Source organism: Haliotis cracherodii, unplaced genomic scaffold (genome assembly GCF_022045235.1).
Source record: "Haliotis cracherodii isolate W230 unplaced genomic scaffold, xgHalCrac1.p SCAF_10, whole genome shotgun sequence".
Lineage (NCBI taxonomy): Eukaryota > Metazoa > Mollusca > Gastropoda > Lepetellida > Haliotidae > Haliotis > Haliotis cracherodii.
The window spans coordinates 24,107,250-24,130,707 of record NW_027266265.1 but is presented as its reverse complement, the minus strand read 5'-3'; the positions used below and the strand labels follow the sequence as shown (position 1 = coordinate 24,130,707).

Sequence of the window (23,458 nt, the reverse complement as noted above, 5' to 3'; positions counted from 1 at the left end):
AAGAAAGGTTACTGACCCTTTAAAAAGGGGCACTGATCTAACGCAATTCCCCGGGACTGGTTGTTGCCTTTGTTATTGTTTTTTCCCAGTGAGTACCCGGATGTAGAGCAGAAATGTAGACTAGGTCGCGACCTCTGTTGCGCCATTCGTAAGCGCATTAGTCACTTTTATGGATACCGGTAGTAATAAGAGCGTATGGTCACATTGATCAACAAAATGAAATACAGTTTTCGAGATAATAAGGAAATGTAGGCATCTTTGTGGGTAGCATCGGTAATGGTGACGAAGTTTTGATAAGTCACTTGCTTGGTAATTTTGCGATTTTCGTTTACACTATTTTGACTTGCAACACAAAGTAAATATTTCACCTGAGCATTGCTTTTTTTTATAGTGTGTATATTTTTTTACTGTAAAAATGTGTAACATATTTATTAAACGTCTAAATATTCAGTTATTATACAAAGTGACTGAAAAACATTTCCATCTGTATTATTATGATAACGAATTCCAAACATTTTGATGTTTAATGTCATCACCAAGAGACTGAAAATGTTACGTTGAAAAGTACATTTCTATGTTGTTTGGCTTCTAATCCTACATAATAATCTATTGTGATGTTTGTAGGCCCTTTTGATCGTCTTAATCAATCTGGACAGATTTTTTTAGTCAAAATGACTGAAATATTTACACATTTTAAAAATTGCCTGAGAGAATCACATTTTACAAATTGACGGTCATCTATACACGCTTACAAAGGAAATGACCTGTGAAAACAACGTCTATCGCGCATTGAAGAATTTCCCAACCAAGACGTAGAAAAACAAGAACGAATCGGTTCAAATGAAGGAAAACAAAATGCAAATACCATAATTACATCTTACCAAATTTATGTGTATAAATAGGCAGCTTCCTTATTCGAGGAATGTATCCGTGAATATCCACACAAAGGAATAATATCCCACTCGTCTGCAGCTATACAAAGTAACTTATTCGATGTCACGTGTCTCTGTAACTATCAAATATTCTAAAAGATACATATCGTTTCGGGTGTCAAGTCTCAAGGGTCGGCTGAGAAAGGCCACGTGACAACTATTTTCATTACGTCGACGGTTCCTAAAAAATCCATAGAGTTTGATAACAATGAGCAACCAATCAACGTATTATCAGTTAACCCTTTGAACAAATGGTATGTTGTTTTTACATCGGCACTTCACGCCATGATATGAGTGTATTCCCTTTGTTTTAGTAAACCTAGACATGTAAACACTCACTTTTGACATATCCACTGTGCAAGATAACAGTGATTAATCAATCAACGTATTTTCTGTTAATCCTTTGATGACTAGGAACGATCCGTTGATTTACAAAAAAAAGTAAATCAACTGATCATTCATCTCTTGCTGGTCTGCCACGTGCATATTACATAACCTCACTTCAAACCTGGATTTAGATTGAATAATTACCCCAGACACAATAAATGCCAAATGAGAACCTTTGTCAGGTAATCTAAGTGGTGCTACCACTAATTGTACCTGTAATAAATTCATTAACTGAGCATCAAGTGAATGACGACAAATACACAAGTGTAGGGTTATACGAGAAAACGTGTATGACAACAAGGGAGTAGTAATCGTATTACACAATCCGAAATCCGAAAATGCTTTCACTGCATGGATACTTTTTTTAGTATTAAACTATAACCATCTGGGGTATTTCCAAATGACGACTTCCGATGAGCTCCGCCGTTCTTTTTGTCTGTTTGTTTAGGCTGAAGAAATTATTTAACATGCGCCCTTTGTCGAATCTTTATAGATCACAGTTAACCAATCAGTGTTTATGCAAAAATGCGTAAAACAAATATTGCCTCCAGCCTCCAAGTTTATTTAGCTGTCCTTGTAGACGGTAGCCCAGTTGCGTTGCGTATCATTCGGGTACTCACGGGGGAATAAACAATAACAAAGGCAACAACCAGTCCGGGGAATGGCGTTAGATCAGTGCCCCTTTAAAGGTTTGAGTGTCTTTTCATGACCAGGTGATGGTCATAAATCGGACAGTTGTTGACAAAGAGTTTCCAGTGTATTGTACCACGAACTTGTGTCGACCCCCCCTAAAGGTCTGAGTGTCATTTCATGACCAGATGATGGTTATAAATCGGACAGTTGTTGACAAAGAGTTTCCGGTTTATTGTACCACGAACTTGTTTTGACCCCCCTAAATATTTGAGAGTCACAGCCATCCGCTGAGAAACTCCTATATAAACCGCACTGTCAGTGTCATCGGTGAGAGAGGCAGAGAAGGGTGCTGAACACAGAGCAGTCCAGAAGAAACGGCAGAAGAACACGAGCCAACGGCCAACAGCTAACAGTCAAGTCACCGCTCAGAAGGCCAGCACACTGGGACGAGCTCTAGTCAGACTGGGTCACGCCTGAAACAGCCGTTAGCCTCTCTCACAGTCTCTGCCACGCGCTTGTTAAGTGTTCGTGAAGTACCAGCTTATAAAATTAGTCCTTGTTATTATTAAAACTGCTGAAACCGAAAACCGTGTTTGTCTGTTGTGTTATACTTGGTGAAAGCAATCATTTTATGCTGTGTCGAAAAACGTCCAATTCCGTTTTAAACATCGAGATTTTCCATACCATGAACGAAAATTAGGGGAGATATATAGTTATCAAACTACCACTGTCGTCTTTCTCCGACGTTAAAAAAGACATAAAACCAGCCATGACATCAAAAGGAATGGATTTATCATTTTGGTATTTCATTTCATTTGATGATAAGGCCAGTGCTCCATTAATAATGGTGCAACATTAGTCCAATTACACATACACAATCAGGAGAATGTTGGAATCTAAGGACTAAGTTATAGGTCAGATAGGGCCATCCATTTATCTATTACCTCTTTTTTATGAAGTACGATTTCATCATTTCTTATGGTTTTTTTTGGTTGTCTTTTTTTTATAACTAAACGTATACAGTTTCAATATCGATATTTGTGTTGGAATAGTTTGGATCCTCGTAAACAAAACACCACGAATATATATTGTCCTTACCCACAGCTAATTCTCATGGAGTGACCTAAGTTACAATGAACTCGTGCTAAGCATAGCGTAGTTATGCCCCCTTTTCTTTGTACGTGTGTAACCAATCCCTCTGTGTCGCCTTTTGACCTCATACAGAAAAATCAGTTTTCGTTATTTACGTCATGCTATTTTTGGCATTGAATGTATATCGTTATAGTGAGTGAGTTGGGTCTAACGCCGCTTTTAACAGTATTCCAGTTATATCACGGCGTGTCAGCTTAATGTGGGAGGAAAGCCTGAAGTGATGTAGTTTTCAGACGTTTACCACTTCGGTGAAACCCACGAGCACGGATATGGTGCCGACAAACCTAGAAACATAATTGGGGCGAACCGGGATTCGAACCCACAATCATAGGTTTCTGGCGTGTCCAAGGGACGCAACTCTGCACAGCGAATCACGGTGCCTTAGACGACTGGGCCACCCGTGCCCCCGTATGTCGTTATACATACGCATATAACTCCATTTGATGTGTAGTTATGTAGTTATTAGGCTGTAATTTGTTCGCTCAGAGTTTCCGTAAAGATTCTAAATTTGAAAAATCGTCGCACAGTACTTTTATCGGTGTACGATAAAAAGCGGAGAAATTTACTGTTTTTCCTTGCAGAATAAATTCCCTGACAACACTTAGAAGTGTCTTTTTAAAACCGGTTTAATATTTGCAGTGAAATTTACACCACCGAATAGGAAATTTAATATTCTCCATCTCCATCAATGCGTAATTTTATAGCCAGAGGTATATCCAGTGCCACATGAGCGCAATTCTCGCACAACCTTCACTTTACCGATCTTAGGAAAATGTGCGTCAGAAAACAACAACATGGCATCCAGAGGGTTAAGCAATATTGCACCCCTAACTCGAAAATAACGCATTAATTCTTATATGGTCTGTATATAATTCGTTGTTGTAATCCTCTTCATGGACATAGATGATGCCTTTATTTGTCAGCGCTATATCTAATGCTAGAAATCAACAACTAACCAGTAGTGGAGACTCCTTCCATAGCTAGGGTCCGAGGAGATCCAGTGTTGGAGTGATGTGGGATGTCACAGGGTTTACTCCTCTGAACTGCGGTCAAATACAAACACCATCATTGCGGAGTAAAGCTAATTCATAGATCTATATATCTGTCTTTCAGAAACGTTTATTTATGTCTAAGAACGTTGGAATTAATACTAGCCATCTTCTGGTTCACGCTCTACAATCGCCAGCTGTAGCCAGCATGGCAACGTTAAGTTAATATATCGAGATGATCGTGAAAAAAACATATATTTCACTTACTTAAAACGTTTGGAATATATAAGGTGCAATTCCAACCATTAACAATTAACAATTAACAATTATATTCACATCTTAAATAGATAATGTCTCAAGGCAGGTAAGATAATAACAAGCTTTACCTTCTTCATTGTTGGTATCCTTCATCTCCTCCTCTTCCTCAGAGTCTGCTGCCTCCTCACCATCATCGCCCTGGTCCCCATCTTCTTCATTTTCGTCCCCTCTGTCGACCTCTGCCTCTTCACTATTTTCAGTGTTCTTTTCATCTTGCACCATATTCACCCGGACAACATCTTCCTTCTCAAGGTTTATGTCCACTTCGCCAACATCTTCTTCCTCTAACTGCAGGCGGATGTCGGTGATCTTAGTACATCTGTGCAGACCCATTCCACCAACATGGATGTGCCCATCACCAATATCTTCTTCCTCCTCAAACCAAGAGATGGACGCGTTTGTATCGCCCTGGATATGGTGCTGGTTGTCTGTAAGATCAACACAACGCGGTGCACTCTTCAGGAAGCTACCATTTGTCTCCCTGAAAACTCCTTGTGCGTTGGACAACTCCCTCTCCAAAGTTTCTATCTTAGATAACTTTGCCTTCATCTGTGACATATTGAACTCAAGTGCCCTCTCAGAATTTTTCAATTCAAATTCAAGATCTCCGACCTGGAACAAAATACGTAAAATAATTTGAAAAATAGTTGCTGAATCAGAATGTTATCACAGAGAGAGAGAGAGAGAGAGAGAGAGAGAGAGAGAGAGAGAGAGCTCTAACTCTAAGGCACAATATATTTCTATCCGAGTCCATGCTGAAAAAGTGTCAAACAACATACTTTTTCGATAATTTGGGAAGGATAAAAACGGTAGGTGTCGGCAGGCTACAGTAATGACCGTGACCTTATTGATAACTCAGGAGGAGCTAATCTTAGTTCAAACTGTAGTTGAGAGTGGTTTCCCTTTGTATTCGACCGGGACACCTTGCTCAATGTTACAGTTTTCATAAAGCGCAGAGTTCCGCTGTTATATTTTCTGGATCGCATTTGTGTCAATGCTTTAGTCTTTATTTTCGCATTTTATAAAATTATATCAATCTACAGATGTTTAAAAACCAATAAAGGTTTCGCATAAGTTTTTACATCTAAAGTCGTGTGGGACGGGTGGTTTTAATAATTGAATTTTAACTATACAGTGTAGTAGTAGTATAGGTAATGATGGTTCTGGACAAACTTCCACTGGAGCTGGATTTATTACCTATACTGCTACTACAGATGGCATTTTTTATGCGTAAATGATGATGCGATTCAACGATAGTCATGAGATTAAGTTAAATTGGCTCTAGCTCACCAATACCTGGGGCCAATCATTGCTTTAGATGAGCCTAAATGGTAATAAAAATATTCTTCATTATTTATATCGATAAAGTGATATTCAACATTTTTATTAAGTTCTTCATTCATTTTACTAGGAGACCAGACTATATAACTACACTCTTCTTGTAAATTGATAAAAAACAATTGATAACCGTATTTGGTTGGTTTGACATCACTGATATAATAAAAACCTTGTGGTAATTCTCTCCATTTAATAGCTTTTTCGATCTCCATTATTATATATATTTATGTAAGCATTTGTCTAAATGTGATCAAACGATAGTAAGCAATCTATTTTTAATCTCCAACCAGTTCTTTGGTTTTGGCACGGAATAATTGACGCGCTTGTTGCCTCCCGTTCTATGAACTTTTTTTTCTCATCCTCGCTAATACCACTGGTCTTATGAGATTTTGATCGAATCTCCTGCTTCATTTCGTTGTATTTGGTGAGTTCCGACAGCACTAAACGAAACTCATCCTCGGATATCTTACAATCGACCATTGCTGTCGAAATATGATCCTCAATGCTGTTCAACTTGGCTTCGGCGAGTATCCGAATACTATCGTGTTTTAATGCTTTCTTTTGTAACCTACGAGAAATGAATTTTATCGCTATTCCGTCCAGTCCCGAGACTCCGGCGGCTATTTCCATGCCTAGCACGATAGGCGCGGCGATTATAGTTGATAGTAAACCGACACCGGCTACACCGAGTCCCATGCCAGCTGCTACAAGAGCGGTGTCAACTCCGTCCAGAGCATTCACAGCTCTGCGATACTTTTTATACAATCCAAGTCTCAACTCCCTATCCTTCTCTATTCGATGTTTTATGTCGCTTATTTGATGTAATCGAAATCCATCAACAGTTTCCATCTTTTCAATTGCTTCATCGAGCGCTGGATATAAACTCATAGTGTATATTACGAATATATAATAGTCTTTAATTGGTCTTGCTTAAATGTTTTGAGAGTATACATCAACCTTATCAAATGTATATTATACGGCAAGAATATCTTAGTAAGAGAAATACTACCACTTTTAATAATTTGGACCCCCTCGAGGGTTGCAACGGGCCATGCTCCGATATGAATAATACTGCAACGTTGACGCTCGTGTTTCTTGAGCCATATAATCGATAGACCTGGTAATATTTCGAAGGCATCTTCCGGTACATCTCCGAACAAGACTTCAATAATAAGCGTAGAAATATTAGGTATTGCACTCAAGTTAACTTTAATATCATCAATTTCAGCAACCAAATTTAAACTAACATTTTGGATTGCCGGACGACTATATAACATATGACCTGGTTTTTCTGGCAGGGGAGTGACTAACACACTTTTTCGTTTTGACGGGATATAGGCAGAGAGTACGATACCACTATTTATTATCTTAGTTAAATTATGTCCCTTACCCATCATCGCATAAGGTGGGGTAATGACGATATTCAGTAGCCACTTGATGTTTGCTTCGACCATAGTCCATTTATTCTCGCCGTTGCGAATAATATTGTACGGAGTGTTTTTAAGGAGTCTACTAACGTCGACATCGCTTAAATCTTCTAGATTTTCCGGGAATATAACTTCTTTCCGCTTGTATACATTATTGTGTAAGTGTAAAGCGTATAACTTACCATTGTTACCGGGTTTACCGAATCCTTCTGTGTCTCCGAGATCGGAAAGCGCAATTGTATTACATTGTCTGAGCGTTCCAGGGCCTGATGCATCAACCATTATTTATAATATGGAGTGTTACACTTAAGTATCCTATATGTACAGGTTGGTGTTTTACATCTAATACAGAAATTATGAGGTCTGAAATAATACCCCGCTTTAATTTTTTATATTGTAATAATGAGAAAGATTCCGTTCTGCCACTATTATATTTTTCATTTTTCACTGGAACACTTCTGAGCAGAGTTGAAGGACTTTCTAGTTGAATATTATTCGTCGTGCTTATTTGATCAAGATGGATGAACAACTCTTTATATGGAACTAAATCAGGTAATTTAACCTCCTGATCTGGTAACTTGTATATTGTGCCAACTAAGCGTGTAAATTCAAGTATAGCTGATCGGTCCAATATAATTATATTTGGGTCTTCATGGTCGACTTTCACTGTCACAGTCGCCTCATTTTGTGTGAGACTAATTCCATTAAGCTTAAAAATTTCATCATTGAGTGAGCTTACGCTGTAATACCCATCAGGTATAGTAATGAATTTAGCAGTACCACGTGCGGATAATAGTACTATCCTATTATTATCTTTTGCAGCATTTATATTGGTCCACCTCGGATAATACGTTACATCGCATAGAGCGACTTCGAGCTGTCCATCCGAGTTATCGATAGTATGAAGCAGTTCAATAGACTGACCATTTGTTATTCCCGGGAGTGTAACATACATATTAAATATACAATGATACTATATCATAACTTAAATATGAAATCGAGATACATTACTAATCAATCGATTATAGTAACTGCCTCTGGTGCTGAATTTTTCGTCAAATTCCCCGATATCTTTGAAAAGTACAGGGTCACGGCAACTAGCGATAAAATGGTCCACGATTGGTTTCACAATCCAATGCAATTTTGGCAGAATCAGTTAAACTTTGCCATATGGTGTGCCACAACGGGATGTGGCGTATCTCTTTACGGATTTGAACTGAATAAGTCTGTTATAACATTTCACGTGTACTATCAGATTAGACGTATACTTAAAGAAATTAGTGCTCCATTACCGCAGGATCGAGCGTGGAATTCCACAAATAATAATTATGATATGTCCGCGTATGAGCGTATTTGTCAGGAATTTAATGATTCTACGAGTAAAGATTGGCGTATTAAAGGAGCAAACCATGGTCTAGGTGTTCCTTACACAGAGGAAAAGATATCCGTCAAAGAAGAAAGCGATTATGTATATAAAGAACTTAATAAATTTCCAGTTAATTTTGGTAAGTTGTATAGTACCAGCAAACTTTACGCAAGAATGTATGATCATCGTCTAAAAACTGGTGATTACTATAAAGGCTGGGAACTTTATAGTTACGATTGGAGAGGGGATATTATGAGGTGAGGTGAAATTGGGTTTAACGTCGCGTCCAAGATTATTGCACTTATATAGCGACGTGCATGCACGTGTATGTGTGTGTGGCTGCTTGTACTAGTCCGGACTGATGCCGATTTATAGTGCTAGCTCACTGAGATACCATGCCGCAGTTTAACATGAATACCCCACTCAGACACAGTATACTGACTCCGAGCCGACCAGTCCTTGTTTTAGCCCCTTAATGCCGAGCGCCAGACAGGGTAACAACAAGTACAATCTTTTAACGTCTTTTTGTATGACGCGGCCCGGGATCGAACCCTGGACCTTCCGCTCTCCGGGCGGACGCTCTACCACAAGACCACGGAGGCGGTGGGGATATTATGAGTTTTAAGAGTGGTTTAATTTATATTATTACAAAATGTATACAAATGAACGATACCGCAGACGCTTGGAATGAATTTCTTAATGATAAACGGAAAATAATTTTACTAACCCAGGATTTGTAAGAGTTAATGAATGGATAAGAACTTATGTATGGGCAATTCTTGGAGCACAATCGCAAACTCGAACATCCAACATCGGTTCTGGGACGGCGCTCGATGCGCAAAAACAGTTTGTTGCAAACGTGGAGGACGCCATTAATTCACCAGTTGACATACCATCGTCTATAAAGCGTTTTCAAGATGCATTACAGTACGCTCAATCCAAAGTGGACTTCGTTTATGGGCCGGGACTATACATGTCTCCGAGTAATATGGAACTTAAGATCGGTCAAGTGATAGGTTATAATAATAAAATTGTTATCGCTACCGATAACCAAAAACCAGGTATAAATTCAGATATTAACGTCGAATTAATAACGCAAACAATCACGGGCGAAAAGGGAATAGTCAAGCCACAAACACCAACTATCGCTCAACCATCTACTGACGCACAAGTGTCACCACATATTGCGGCTAAAAATCAACAACATATCGATGAAAAAACAACGCTTGTAGTAGGTGGAGTCGCGGCTGGTTTACTCATGATTTGGTTAAATAGTTCTTAATGAACTGATTTGGTTAAATAGTTCTTAGCGATTGCTACGATCAGCCCCACAAGTTTTGACTAAGCCAAGTGGTGGTCTTAGCTAATAAATTCAATAGCCAGGAAACAACACTCCCTTTTATACCGTGAAGTGCGGCCGCGGCTTTCTCAGCGAGCTTTCCCAGTGCTGAACCTAATGCTTTTAAATGCTTTTTTATCCACTCTTTTATACCATCACTAGGCGGTGTACCACCACCTGTACTGCCACCGGTTAACGCGAGAGTCAAAGTCGATATAATAAATCCCAACGCGGTTAAAATACTGGCAATTGTTATTCCCTGTTCTCTGAACAATGTTTTAATTTTATCGGCCAGTGTAGTGTCATCGTTGAGGACTTGATCGATAGTTTCTCAAATTCGACTGATTTGCGAATGAAGTGCCTTTCTATTAGCAGAAGCAGCCTCGATGCGGGCCGATCTTTCGTCTTCTAAGTTACGCAATCTTTCTGCAACACGGCGTCTACTGAACTCATCCCCCAACTAATCGAGTTTTGTTTTCTCGTAATCTATATGCTTGTCGATTTCAGATATCTTGGCTCTATTATTTATCAGTTCTCCCCGCATTGTTTGCATTGCCATGTCAAGACCTCGTAATTCCCTAATACTAAACTCCGAGGATGGCGGTACCTGTAACGTAGAATTATAGTAGTAGGTATCCAAGATTTCTCCAAGTCCGTTCGAGGCCACCATCGAGACTGCTTCCAAATTATCTGTGTTACTGAGTTCAGTCCGCACATTCCGAAGAGCCTTAGTAGTCTTCGCGGGAAGTTTTCTTTGGTAGTTCGCAAAACCTAATTTATCACGGACAGTTTTGATGCCGTATTTAGTGTATATCATAGTCAAGGCTAGGGGCTTACGAGTACGATAATGCATGAGATCAATATGCGGAGAGTCACGCAGTCTCAATACCCCATTACTATCTATCTTAAACTTTGAATAGTCACGACCAATAGGACTATCATGTTTAAACCAATCGTAATAATCATCAACGGCTGGTTGTACAAGTTCATCGTTAAGATTCGGGCCAACAAAGCTGGTTTCATCAGTACCCTCTTCGATGGTACTAGTATCAGTTATGGTATCTAGATCAAAGTCATTAATATCAAAATTAGTCATTTTTATATTAAACATAGGGTACATGTTTTCAATATAACAATGTCTTCGCAATACGGACGCAAGTTAAACCCACAACGTAGACTTCGAGGTCCATTAGGGGGTCAAAGCAATTCGTCAGTCTGTAACTATAACTAATAACCCTAGTACCATCGATCAGAATCAAACGCTTCTGGTACACTTTCCTAATCTCGGTGCACACGATGTGTTAGTTCCGGGAACTGTCCGACTAGCATTTACAATTGGTTTGACTTCTACCGACGTTAACAGGGAGCCCCTTCAGAACATAGGTCGTGCTATCGTTAAGAAAATCGCGATTAAAATTAGCGGTAATGAGGTTTTGAGTATCGACGATAGCGATGTATACTATTGTTACATGGATCTCTGGAGAACGGAAAAAGAGCGGGAAAACTTACAGTATCAAGGTATTTGTAATAAGAACACAATGAGACTGCGTGTGGGCGCTGAAAATGATGTTGATACCAACGATAGGTTAGAATACGAACTCACTTTTAATGACTACGGCAGAGTAATCAGAGCTGCTGATGATGCTAGCTATTCCATTGACAATATCTCGCTCGAGTACGATATGATAACGGATCCTGAATTAGCCAGACAAATTCGTAATCATTATTCAGGAAGTTTAGCCATTTTGTACGATCGCGTGCTGCGACACCGAAAGATCACGAGGGACAAAAAAGATACGATGTGGAATATTAATCTAAACGTCCCCATGAGGTCGTTGAAGGGTATTTTAATGTTGTTCGAGGACCCCTCCGATGCGTTTAAAAGAAATACAAGTTCTACAAGCTCAAGATTACAAAAGTAGAATTGACTATCGAGGGCGTTCCTAATCAACTATAGCCAAGGAATGCTAGCGTATCACCAGTGGGATGAGATTAAAAAACTTCCTTCTATAAAACGTTCCCCGGAAGTTAACGCGGTCGTGAAAGATCTGTCTCTCGGGAGTGTATCAATGGGTGAATACCTCACCACGAAGTACGCGCTATGGCTTGACATGCGAACAACGGACGATGACCAACTACACGGCAGTGGGAGGAGAATAGAAAATGCTGGCGAGGGTGCCACCATACAGATAACGAAACTTCAGGAATCAGCTGGTAAATTAAACATATATTTGTACGTGATTATGGATGCGCAACTTAATATACAGAATGGGAGATTCTTGCAAGCAATCTATTAATAATCTTTTACCTAAAGATCCGCACTGCGCTATCACATGCGGGCAAACGGGCTGTGGAAAAACAGCTTTTATTCTAGATATTTTACAAAGTCATAATCAGGACGTTTTCGATCATATTATTATTCTGTGCCCGACTATAAGCGTTAATAAAACATACCTATCGAGAGATTGGGTAATGAATGACGCCTGGGTACACAGAGTCGATCCGGGCGATCGTTTACAAGACTGTCTCCCAGTATGTCACGAAAAATACAAAGGAGAATCAACCCTTTTCGTAATAGACGATTGCAGCACGAGTAAAGATTTAACAAAAAAGAAAGATATGCTTTCGTATTGAGCATTCTCCGGATGGCATACTCAACATAGCGTTTGGGTACTTACTCAAAAATACAACTCTGTCCTGAAAGATCTGAGAGAGCAAACCAAATAGGTAGCGCTGTTTCATTGCAAAGACAGAGATTCATTCAAGGAATGTTTTCGCGAAAATGATGTCATTTATACCAAGCTCGAACGAGATAAAGTCAGAAAACTGTTATCGGCAACAAAGCACTATAATCTCGTATTAAAAAGCAATCAACCAGCTGCTTATGCAATTGCTTAGCAAAATGTAGCAAAATGTAGCAAATTGTAGCAAAATGTAGCAAAATGTAGCAAATATAGCAAATATAGCAAAATTATAGCAAATTGAACATTAGCGGTTAATATGACATAAAATGTGGTTCGAAATCCTCATTCTTTCGCAACAGTTCATTATTACGGGTTGTATTGGATATGCCATATTATATTATGTTAGACTTAAATATCTCCTTAGGTATTACATTATGGAATGCGACGAACTCATCGAACAAATGCTCAAAGAATCTGAGCCTGATGTAGATAAATCTTTAGATAAACATAGAGAAAGACTCGCTGCTTTCGTAGCCGGTGGAAAATGTTCCCAATATTTGGGAGAAAATTATACCATCGAAAAAATTGATAACATAACCAATGAAGAGATTAAAAAACTGTACACGCGTTACGAGTCTAGACTGGGAGCTACCATGACTTAAACGATAGGGTCGGCTATGTTACAACTATACACAGTCGTAGCTAGTACGTTTCTCCCTATCCCGGCAGAACATCGCATGTATTTATGCGAATCTCTCGAGAAAGACCCATTCATCGAAAACACTATAAGCTCAGTGAGCTGTGAGTTTTATCATAGATACGGAATGTTCTTAGCTCCACTCACCACATCTTTAATAACGGCTAGGTATTGTCAATTTAAACATACGTGCCCACTTAATAATATAAATGGAGAATCAACAGGTGACACCACAGATTGTGAACGAAACTGCACAACAGATTGTGGAAACGCAACAACATGTGTACGAGGAACAACTAGTGAATGAGGAACTACCACAAAAACAACCCAGAGTCACTAAGAACCCCCAAAAAATAGCCGCAGGAAGAAAGGGAGGACTGGCAAGGACAGCGAAATTAATAAATAATTCAAATATTAATCCGATTAAAACATGGGCACTAGTAGGAGTTGCTGGTATAGCGGCTGTATGGTTGTTTTATAAGATCGGAGAAGAGAAAACATCACCCCCAATACAACAACAAGTTCAATTAGAGGTTAGCCCCCATATAATGCTATAAGAAGCATGACTACTCCAGTTACAGACGGTAAAATGTTGGAAAACGCGACCTATCATTCAGCGGTGGTCACCAGCTTGGCCGGTGGCTATGCTCGTATGGCTAAAATGATTACTAAAGCCACACCTCCCAAGCTAGATTTTAATAGTTTTGACATCGGTATGATGGTTCTGGATATTGGCTTGGCTATGGCAACGAAGGATATGCTCATCAAACAAGGGCTTATCCCGGAAGACATAATGAAGTAATTAAACATTTGAATATTTTATATTATTAAATATGGCATCAATTGCGATGATGGTCGGTGGATCTATTGTTAATGCTCTCACTTTTTCGGGGAGTAATTATTTATTTTCTAGTATGAGGGAATCAAACGCTAAAGAAGTTGAAGAGGAGCGTAAACGACATAACGAAGCAATGGAACAACTCCAAGCAGCTCAGTCACAATATACCCGGCAGAGAATGAAGAGATTAGACTTTATTCATGAAAAACTGCTTAAGGAAGGACATTCAATTCAAACGTTTAAGGATGTCGTATCTGCCATGCACGAATACTTCCTCGTTTATTGGAAAAAACTCGACACAATACCGATACCAACAATGAGTCAGTTTTATACACCGTCAGAGGAACAAAAGAACCGCGAGGTCACATTTGTGATAATGGGATTGACTGCTGTATTGATTTTCAGCTATTCACCAGTGTAGGTGTGATTTGCATTTAGACAAATGATATGATAGATGTATAAACCATGAATAATTGCAAATTTACACTCATGGGGATGACGACTCTCTGTAACCGACGCTGTGTTGATATTTACTGCGGCATACACAATTATTACATCAGGCGCATAAACTATACGTGTTCTGAATGTGGGATAGGGGTCAAAGGTGGTTATTGTTTATGAAAGAAACACGGTGCTGATAGGGTCAGGAACCAGATTATTTATGCTAGGAAGAGAGATTACATCAATGAGAGGAATAGGTTGGGGAGAATACGTATTGAGATATATGAAAACAACCAATTAGACATTTCTCTCATTTTGCATATACCATTCAACCACAATGGTTTTTGTCAGAGAGTTAAAAGCTATGGCAAAGCAACGTGGTCTACGTGGATATTCTCGAATGAGAAAAGCTGAATTGATTACCTTACTCGGTTTGGTATACTACAAACCCCAGACTGTTAGAGAACTCAAAGTTCGAGTGGGAAACAGTGGGCTGAGAGGTTATTCTCGAATGAGAAGAGCTGAATTGATCGCTTTACTAGATAATAATGATGATGTTGATAATAATCAACAAGAACAAGACGATGACGATAATAAACAACAAGAATTAATATTTGTACCCACATCCGCCGGCGTTGGTAAATATGTAAGAAGGTGGAAGACGGATATTAATTCCAACATGGAAGTTAACAATATTAAGCCCATCATATCGAGTAAAATTAACATGGAGTTAGATGATTTACATAGTATAAAATACCAGCTGACGATTAAAATGTTATTGAGTAAAAGTAACACAGATGATAGCATCGAATATACCGAACCATATTTCCGTAGCAATCATAGAAGTTATAACCGAATCCGATACTAATCGATAGTTTATATTTAGATATAGCAAATTATATGCCCTTCAAAGGTGGATCTTATATAGATTTACCCCCGTATTATAAGAAGAAAAAAGCCATAATTAATGTAAAAAATAAATCAGATGACTGTTTAAGAATGATGATAAGATCTGCATTGTTCCCCGTAGACAAGCATCCGGATAGACCTTCTAGCTATCCTCAAAACCATGGACTCAACTTCGATGGTATAGACGAACCTACACCAATATCACAAATTGATAAGGTGGAAAAGCAAAATAATTTAGCTATAAATGTTTTCGGACATTCTAAAGGAATTGTTGTACACAGGATAAGCTCCGCACCGGAACATATTCCCAGAATCAATTCATTTTTGATCGAAAAAGATGGTAAATATCATTATACGTGGATAAAGAGTTTAAACAGGGTGCTATACGATCAAACAAAACATGCTAGAAAGAAATATTTCTGCGAAAGATGTCTACATGGGTACAGCAGACAAGATCTATCAGAAGCGCATAAAGAAGACTGTAGAGGTGTTGGACAGAACGCTATCAGGATCGATATGCCTAAAGAGGGAAAAAATATATTAAAATTTGAACATTATTGTAATCAAATGCCAGTACCGTACATAATAATTTACGCCGACTTCAAAGCGCTTATCAAACCCACAGAAAATACCAACCATAATAATCAAGATAGTAGTTTTACGTATAAAACTCAAGAACATATTCCTTGTGGGTTTGGATATATAGTTGTAAGGTATGATGGGAAAACAAACACTCCCGTGATTTACAGAGGTCCCGATGCAGCTGGAAAGTTCCTAGAATATCTACAAAACGAAGAGAGAATAATCAGGGAAAAATTATCGTGTAAGAAACCCATGGGTATGACGAGGGCCCACAAGAAGTCAACGAGTTGTCATGTTTGTAATAAACACCTGGATGGGGATTCTGTAAGAGATCATTGCCACGTCACGGGTAATTATCAGGGAGCCGCGCATAACGAGTGTAACTTGAAACTAAAAATGAATTCTTAAACAATACCCATCCCCATTGTGTTTCACAACCTTAGGGGATACGATTCACATCTCATTATGCAAGCTATCTCAAAGACCGACGGCGGTTTAACGTGCATTCCTAATAATATGGAAAAATACATATCGTCTCGTTGACTAAACCTATACATTATAGGGACAAGGATGGGAAATCTAGAATAAAGCAAAGTAATGGGCTTAGACTCATAGACTCCGTACAGTTTCTGTTATCTTTCCTGGACAATTTAGCTAATGCGAACAATCCCGATGACTTCGCGATAACAAATCAATATACAGATAAGATAACTCGTCATTTGTTGCTGAGAAAAGGTGTATATCCTTACGAATATATGGATGATTGGTCTAGATTCGAAGAAACTGAATTACCACCCCTCGAATCATTCTATAGTAACTTAAGAGAATCTAAAATAACAGATACTGATTATGAACACGCTCTGACGGTCTGGGATAAATTAGGTTGTAAGAATTTAGGCGATTATCACGATCTGTACTTAAAATCTGATGTACTGTTACTCGCCGATATATTCAAGATATTTAGAGAGACGTGTTTAAAACAATACGGCTTGGACCGGGCATGGTACTATTCCAGTCCCGGACTATCGTGGGATGCATTGTTGAAGAAGACCAGCGTAGAACTAAAACTAATCACAGATTACGATATGCACTTGTTTATTGAGAAAGGATTAAGAGGTGGTATATCGATGGCAGCGAAAAGGTATTCTAAGGCTAATAATAAATTAGTGGAAGGATACGATCCGAGTAAACCCGACGCGCACATATTATATCTCGACGCCAACAATTTGTACGGATGGGCTATGAGTCAACCTTTACCCACGGGTGGTTTTGAATGGGTCAATGATATCGATGTGAATAATAATGATGCGAATAAAGGGTACATACTAGAAGTTGACTTGGAATATCCAAATTCCTTACATAAAGATCATAACAGTTATCCCCTAGCTCCCGAAATATTAATGGTTAATAAAGATTGGATGTCGGAATATCAACGCTCCTTGATGGGTAATACAAGGTTAGCAAACGTAGAAAAACTCGTACCAAATTTGATGGATAAGACAAAATATATAGTTCACTACAGAAATCTCCAGTTGTATCTATCGTTAGGTATGAAACTTAAGAACTTAAGAGTTCTAAAGTTCGATCAAAGCCCTTGGATGGAGCCCTATATAAGACTGAACACAGATTTAAGAAAGATGGCTACCAGCGATTTCAAAAAGAATCTGTATAAGCTCATGAATAACTCGGTATTTGGTAAAACTAAGGAGAATCTAAGGAAGCATATTGATGTTAAATTAGTCAGATCTAATCAGGAAGAAAGACTCAGGAAACTCATAGCCAGTCCGGCTTTTAACAGAAGCAAGATATTCGATAACGACTTAGCCGCGTTGCATATTCAGAAGAGTAATATAAAATTCAACAGACCGGTGTACGTTGGTATGAGTATTCTCGACTTGTCAAAACACTTAATGTATTACTTTTATTACAACGAACTTAAGAAGCAATACGGCGATAGATGCGAGGTGTTATATACCGACACAGATTCTTTGTTGATGGAAATACAAACCGAGGATGTGTATAAAGATATGGCAGAAAAAATAGATATTTACCACACAAGCGATTACCCAAAAGATAATCCACTGCACAGCGTAGTAAATAAAAAGGTATTAGGTAAGATGAAGGATGAATGTGCTGGGACTCCTATAGCGGAGTATGTCGGAGACCGAAGATGTATTCTATAAAGAGGTCCGATAATGGAGAGATAAGATAAGGGTGTTAAAGCTCTGCGCGCTAACGTCGAACCCATTCGACAGAGGTGTCCATCCCTGTGCATCTGATGTCGAACCCATTCGACAGGCGAATAGCATAACAACACCCCAAAATAAAACTCGCCATATCTATTTACCAAGAAGGCTTTGCGTAACATTTAAATTACGTATGACATGCATAAATGCTCAGTTTGCTCAATATCAAAACGTTCAGTCATTTATCTACCTCAAAAAGAAAATATCGCGAGTTAAAAAAGTTTCGGCCAAACCACAGGCACTGGAGGCAGGTGAGTGATAGGGTTAAAATATGACCTATATACATAAAGAAACAAGGTACGTCACCCGCCATATTGGCCAATTTATAAAATTACGATGTTGAGCAAAAACAATAAAATGCGAGGGAAGTAACGTTTGCAATATCTTAAGGACGATCTAATCATACCATCTACGTGCATCAAACCTGTTTGTTGTCCTATTTATTTGCGTAATATCATTATTTTATCGTCTAACCGGCGAAACGCGACTGTCGAGAACGGAAGTAAACAAACGACCACTTCCGGGATCCGCACTGAATGCCGTCCTGCTCACTGATTGGTCAGTCGACATATTTGTGCAATATTGGTGGGAAATTTGAAACCCATAACAAACCCACATGTGCGAGGTTTTTCACTGTTGCCATCCACGAAAATTACAGAATCAAAATTATTTTCTGGGTAAGTATTCAAAACAACCATGATTTCATCAAAGTGTGACATTCAACACGTGTGTTTGTTGTGATCATATCGATCTGACCAATCAGTGAGCAGGACGGCATTCAGTGCGGATCCCGGAAGTGGTCGTTTGTTTACTTCCGTTCTCGACAGTCGCGTTTCGCCGGTTAGACGATAAAATAATGAGATTACGCAAATAAATAGGACAACAAACAGGTTTGATGCACGTAGATAGTATGATTAGATCGTCCTTAAGATATTGCAAACGTTACTTCCCTCGCATTTTATTGTTTTTGCTCAACATCGTAATTTTATAAATTGGCCAATATGGCGGGTGACGTACCTTGTTTCTTTATGTATATAGGTCGTATTTTAACCCTATCACTCACCTGCCTCCAGTGCCTGTGGGCCAAACTTCTCGGCACACATCTACCAGGAACGGCCATTGTTGACTTTTGGCACTTCACGTTGAGCGGCATGCAGTCCGATATTTTCTTTATAATTTCATCATTTTTCCTATTCGATCATCATTTTTTGTTTGCTGACGAAAGAAAAACACTCATGTTCCTTTATTTCTAAAAATTAGCAACTTTCGGTGTAATTAATTGTAAACAAAAACAATCTGAATCGTAACATCATCGATTGGATGCAACTTGTACGATCATGGCAACGGCGGTAAACAAACAACTCCACATGCATAGTTATCCCGTTAGACTATTACAATCATTTTGTTACATCTAACTTAATTTTCTAGAATTATTGACACGCATGTATAAATCTTTGTAAAAGAATTTCGTTTTTAAAGAGTTTGCAAATGATTTCGTTTGATAAACTTTCCGACACATTGCCAAGCCGACAAACGTCAGTGATACGTTTGGGCGTGGCCTAACTCGCGATTTGTTGAGTCGAACAAAGTCAACAAACACTGCGAAAAATGACAAATATTGGATGATACGCAAAATCTGAACTGATATACATTCTAGGTAAACCATTCAATAGCAAAATAATGCATTTTACGAGAAATAATCAAAATACTTGCATTTTTAGCTATCATTTCTGAAAGCGGAAGCACGTACCGCATGTGACACATGGAAGCAAAATATGCAAAAGTTGGTAAGCTATCATAAAGAAATTCCGAAATAGATTCAAATTCAAAAGAAAATACATAATTTACTATTTTTCGTCAACTACTTACTATTTATTGATCTGGAGAGCAGTCTTCACTCTTATTTGTTTCATATTTCTTCGTGATTGTCGCCATAAAATGTGTAAGTCTAAATCCGAAACCGTAATGGATTTCACGCTCGATGATTTTAATTTTAAAATATTTTCTATAAACGAGCGCAACGGAGAGCGATCCAACGTATTGATATGCCATAATAATAACATAATATTGTTATTGGTCTAACATTACAAAAAGAACAATTTAGATATTAAAGATGTTGTTGAAAACTTTCTGAGAACCTCCCGTCCTCTGAACCGATAACATTTCGATAACGAGGTAGTGTAAATATATATAGATTCTAGGCTCCTATTTATACATATGTATGATTTTGTACCCAAAACAAATTAAATTGTACCCAAAATACTTTGTGAATTTGTACCTAAGAAAAAAAGACAATAGATCTATAATTATATTTGTTTTAATGTAGATGAACAGAACACATAATAAAATATTTCATCAAGTTCCAAATATGATTATGACTGTGATCCTTGAAATTGATTGTTTAGTTTTGAGAGAAAATTGACGTCTTGTCACTGAAGGAGAGGCCAGTTAAGTTGGTTAAACCTAAGTTAGAATGAATTGTTTTGATAGGAAAGTGATATTATGTTAAGTTTAAGACACCAAATTAATGTATATCTTTGAAATAATTCTAGGTAGATCTACAAAATCACATACCCATTTGGGTAACAAATTACTAGAAATTTTGGGTACAAAAGTCACCACTGTACATTTCAACTGATTTTCGTGAATCAATGGGATAAAAAAAATTCGTATGAATGATTCCTTTTCTCATTTTTTAAGACAAGAATTTGTTTTACATAACAAAACAGGCAGATCTACACGGATCACGTTTAGTCCTAAAAATGTGAAAAATATGGACACCTCAGAAATGAGGGCTTATAAGGTTATAATTCTACCTAACTAGTCACATGGTTTGACTTAGATCTAGGTCTATCTAAGAAAAGTCCTTATGAAAATCTTTTTTGAATTTTTTTATGACACTTACATTTCTGGCACTTAGACAAAGAGTATTCAAGGAAAGACAGATATGTTTTTGAATGAAAATATGATTTTCCTTTATAATTTTTTTTTCATGATGACAGGGGAACTTTTATACACACCAGCTGAGGAAGTTGTGATACTGTGATTGCATACAAAGAAAAAACAGTTTGGAAGCAGTACCTGTATGTATAAAATAGACCACATAAGGTGAACAAAAGTAATGGATTGGCTGACAGGAAAAAATACATCTGGCAAGGGTAAACATGTACACAGGCATGTTTCTTTTCATTCCAACCGGAAGACTGAGATAGCATTTTCTAAGAAACCTATGGCAAACTTACTAGCTTATGTGCCACCATGGTTCTGTTACAAGTACTGTTACTGTAATTAAATTAAATTAATTCCTATTAAATTATATTTCAGAATTGTTTTATTTGGAAACAAACCACATAATGCACAAAATTAATGTCCATATGAGTTTAGTATGTATATGTTAAGGATCTGATTTAATCATTATTCATGGAATACTAAAATTAAAATGATGACATCAGAGAGTAACTTATTCACATCGTTGATTTTCAGAGTGCAAGATAATAATTGTTGAATGAATATGTTTAAACTAAAGATAATAATTGAAGTTTGATCAGTTACAACTGTGCTGATGCAAAGACTAATATTTACTGTCCCCACACACCATCATTGTGGGAAAAATAACTATTAAATATAACTTAAAATTTTAAAACCTGTAAAAAGCTGTAAATAATTAAACAATTACAAATCTATCATCAATGCGCAATCATGGTGGTCTTCATATTTTTGGAATAAATTTAGAAATCCTTCGTGAAACTGTTCTAAAATCATGCTAGAATCTATGAATGTATTCCCGAAAGGAAAACTATCCTAAATGTAATGTGGAACTAACACCGAAAATATGTACGTAGAATTTTATTGCTTATATATACCCTATCATTTTCAGCAACGCGGGGATGTTATTTTGAAACACGTTTTGTCAAGCCCATTTTCGCGCACATGTTGTTGAGGGTGATCTTGCTGATCGACGATATCCATAGACGTATTACGTGGGATACACTTGTTGTAGTGAAACTTATCAGCATGTACATCGCAGAAATATGAATCATGTCCCATTTATATTCACAACATTGAATGGTGATTCTTAAATATCAACAGAAGTTCAAATAAAAGATACCGAGAAACTTGCATGTGGCATGTCGATTTAGCGTCTACCGTTTCCGGGTCACGGGAGCATGCAAGGTCAAACGGATTAACTAATACGCGAATTATATCGTCAAAGTCACATTTTTATTTCATGTTAGTGGTGATTACTGATACTGTGTATCGACTTATATTTTTGCTGTATGTGATAGGCGAACTATTTCAAAATTTACTGTAATTGTTTTGTTTCGAAAGCTTATCAGAAGACTACCCCTGTCTGTGACATCACATCCGGTGACCTTTGCACTAATTGAAATAGTGCTGTCAGAATTCACGATCTTTATTTTCATTTTTCTCTCGTCATATTTATTGGAATATGACGAATAAAACATTCTTCGATTGAGAAGATCGTCAACTTTCGCCAAGTTATATTTATAAAGGCAATGTAAACTTTGTTGATATTAAAATAGCAATAAGTTATGCGGAGGTCGGGCGAAGCGCGCCATGTTTGATTTTGGGACGTCTGCTAGCATCATGACACGGGTTGTTTATTTTTGTACACGTAAATATTCAACCAAAACGCTTGAAATTAGGATTAGTGAATATTTATAAGTCATTAATTGTTTCCTGCAAATTTTATAACATGACACGTCAGATTAACCCGAATATTCGTATTTCTGCAACCGACATGATGACCTCGAAAATTAAGTTATTTTTCTGTTTAACGTTTAGATAATAAATTCACTGAAATGGTTCATAATTTACCATCGCGCTGATATATGCCGATTATAAATCCCGAATTTTTACTCAATTAAAATTATGATATCGGAGATATGATTATTGAAATCAATTTGCAAAAATGTTACGATATTAGAGGGTTCCTAGCATGAAATGCAAACCACCTTCAATAACGCAATTCAGGTAAGTTCAAGAAAATGAACAAATTTTGTGTTCGCTTTGGTCTTAACCTTGGTATGATTGAAAACACCAGGATATTTTTATATAGAATTGTGTAGTTTTCTATCAGGAATAAATGTGCAAAACATTTCTTCAATTGGCCCTTGTTTAATGAGGCACCGACTGTTTGAAATCACCCACCCTCTTTA

The 23,458-nt window shown here is 37.8% G+C and overlaps 1 protein-coding gene across 1 annotated transcript in view; it reads right to left on the bottom strand.

The window, feature by feature from the left end:
* The window catches only part of LOC139448133 (uncharacterized), a 152,939-nt gene that overhangs the window by 31,009 nt on the left and 98,472 nt on the right, over positions 1-23,458 (bottom strand). The window contains exons 7-8 of the mRNA XM_071229655.1: positions 4,480-5,023; positions 4,061-4,147 (exon numbers count right to left, since the gene is read on the bottom strand). Coding sequence (XP_071085756.1) covers positions 4,061-4,147; positions 4,480-5,023 — 631 coding nt within the window. The remainder of the gene's footprint in view (positions 1-4,060; positions 4,148-4,479; positions 5,024-23,458) is intronic.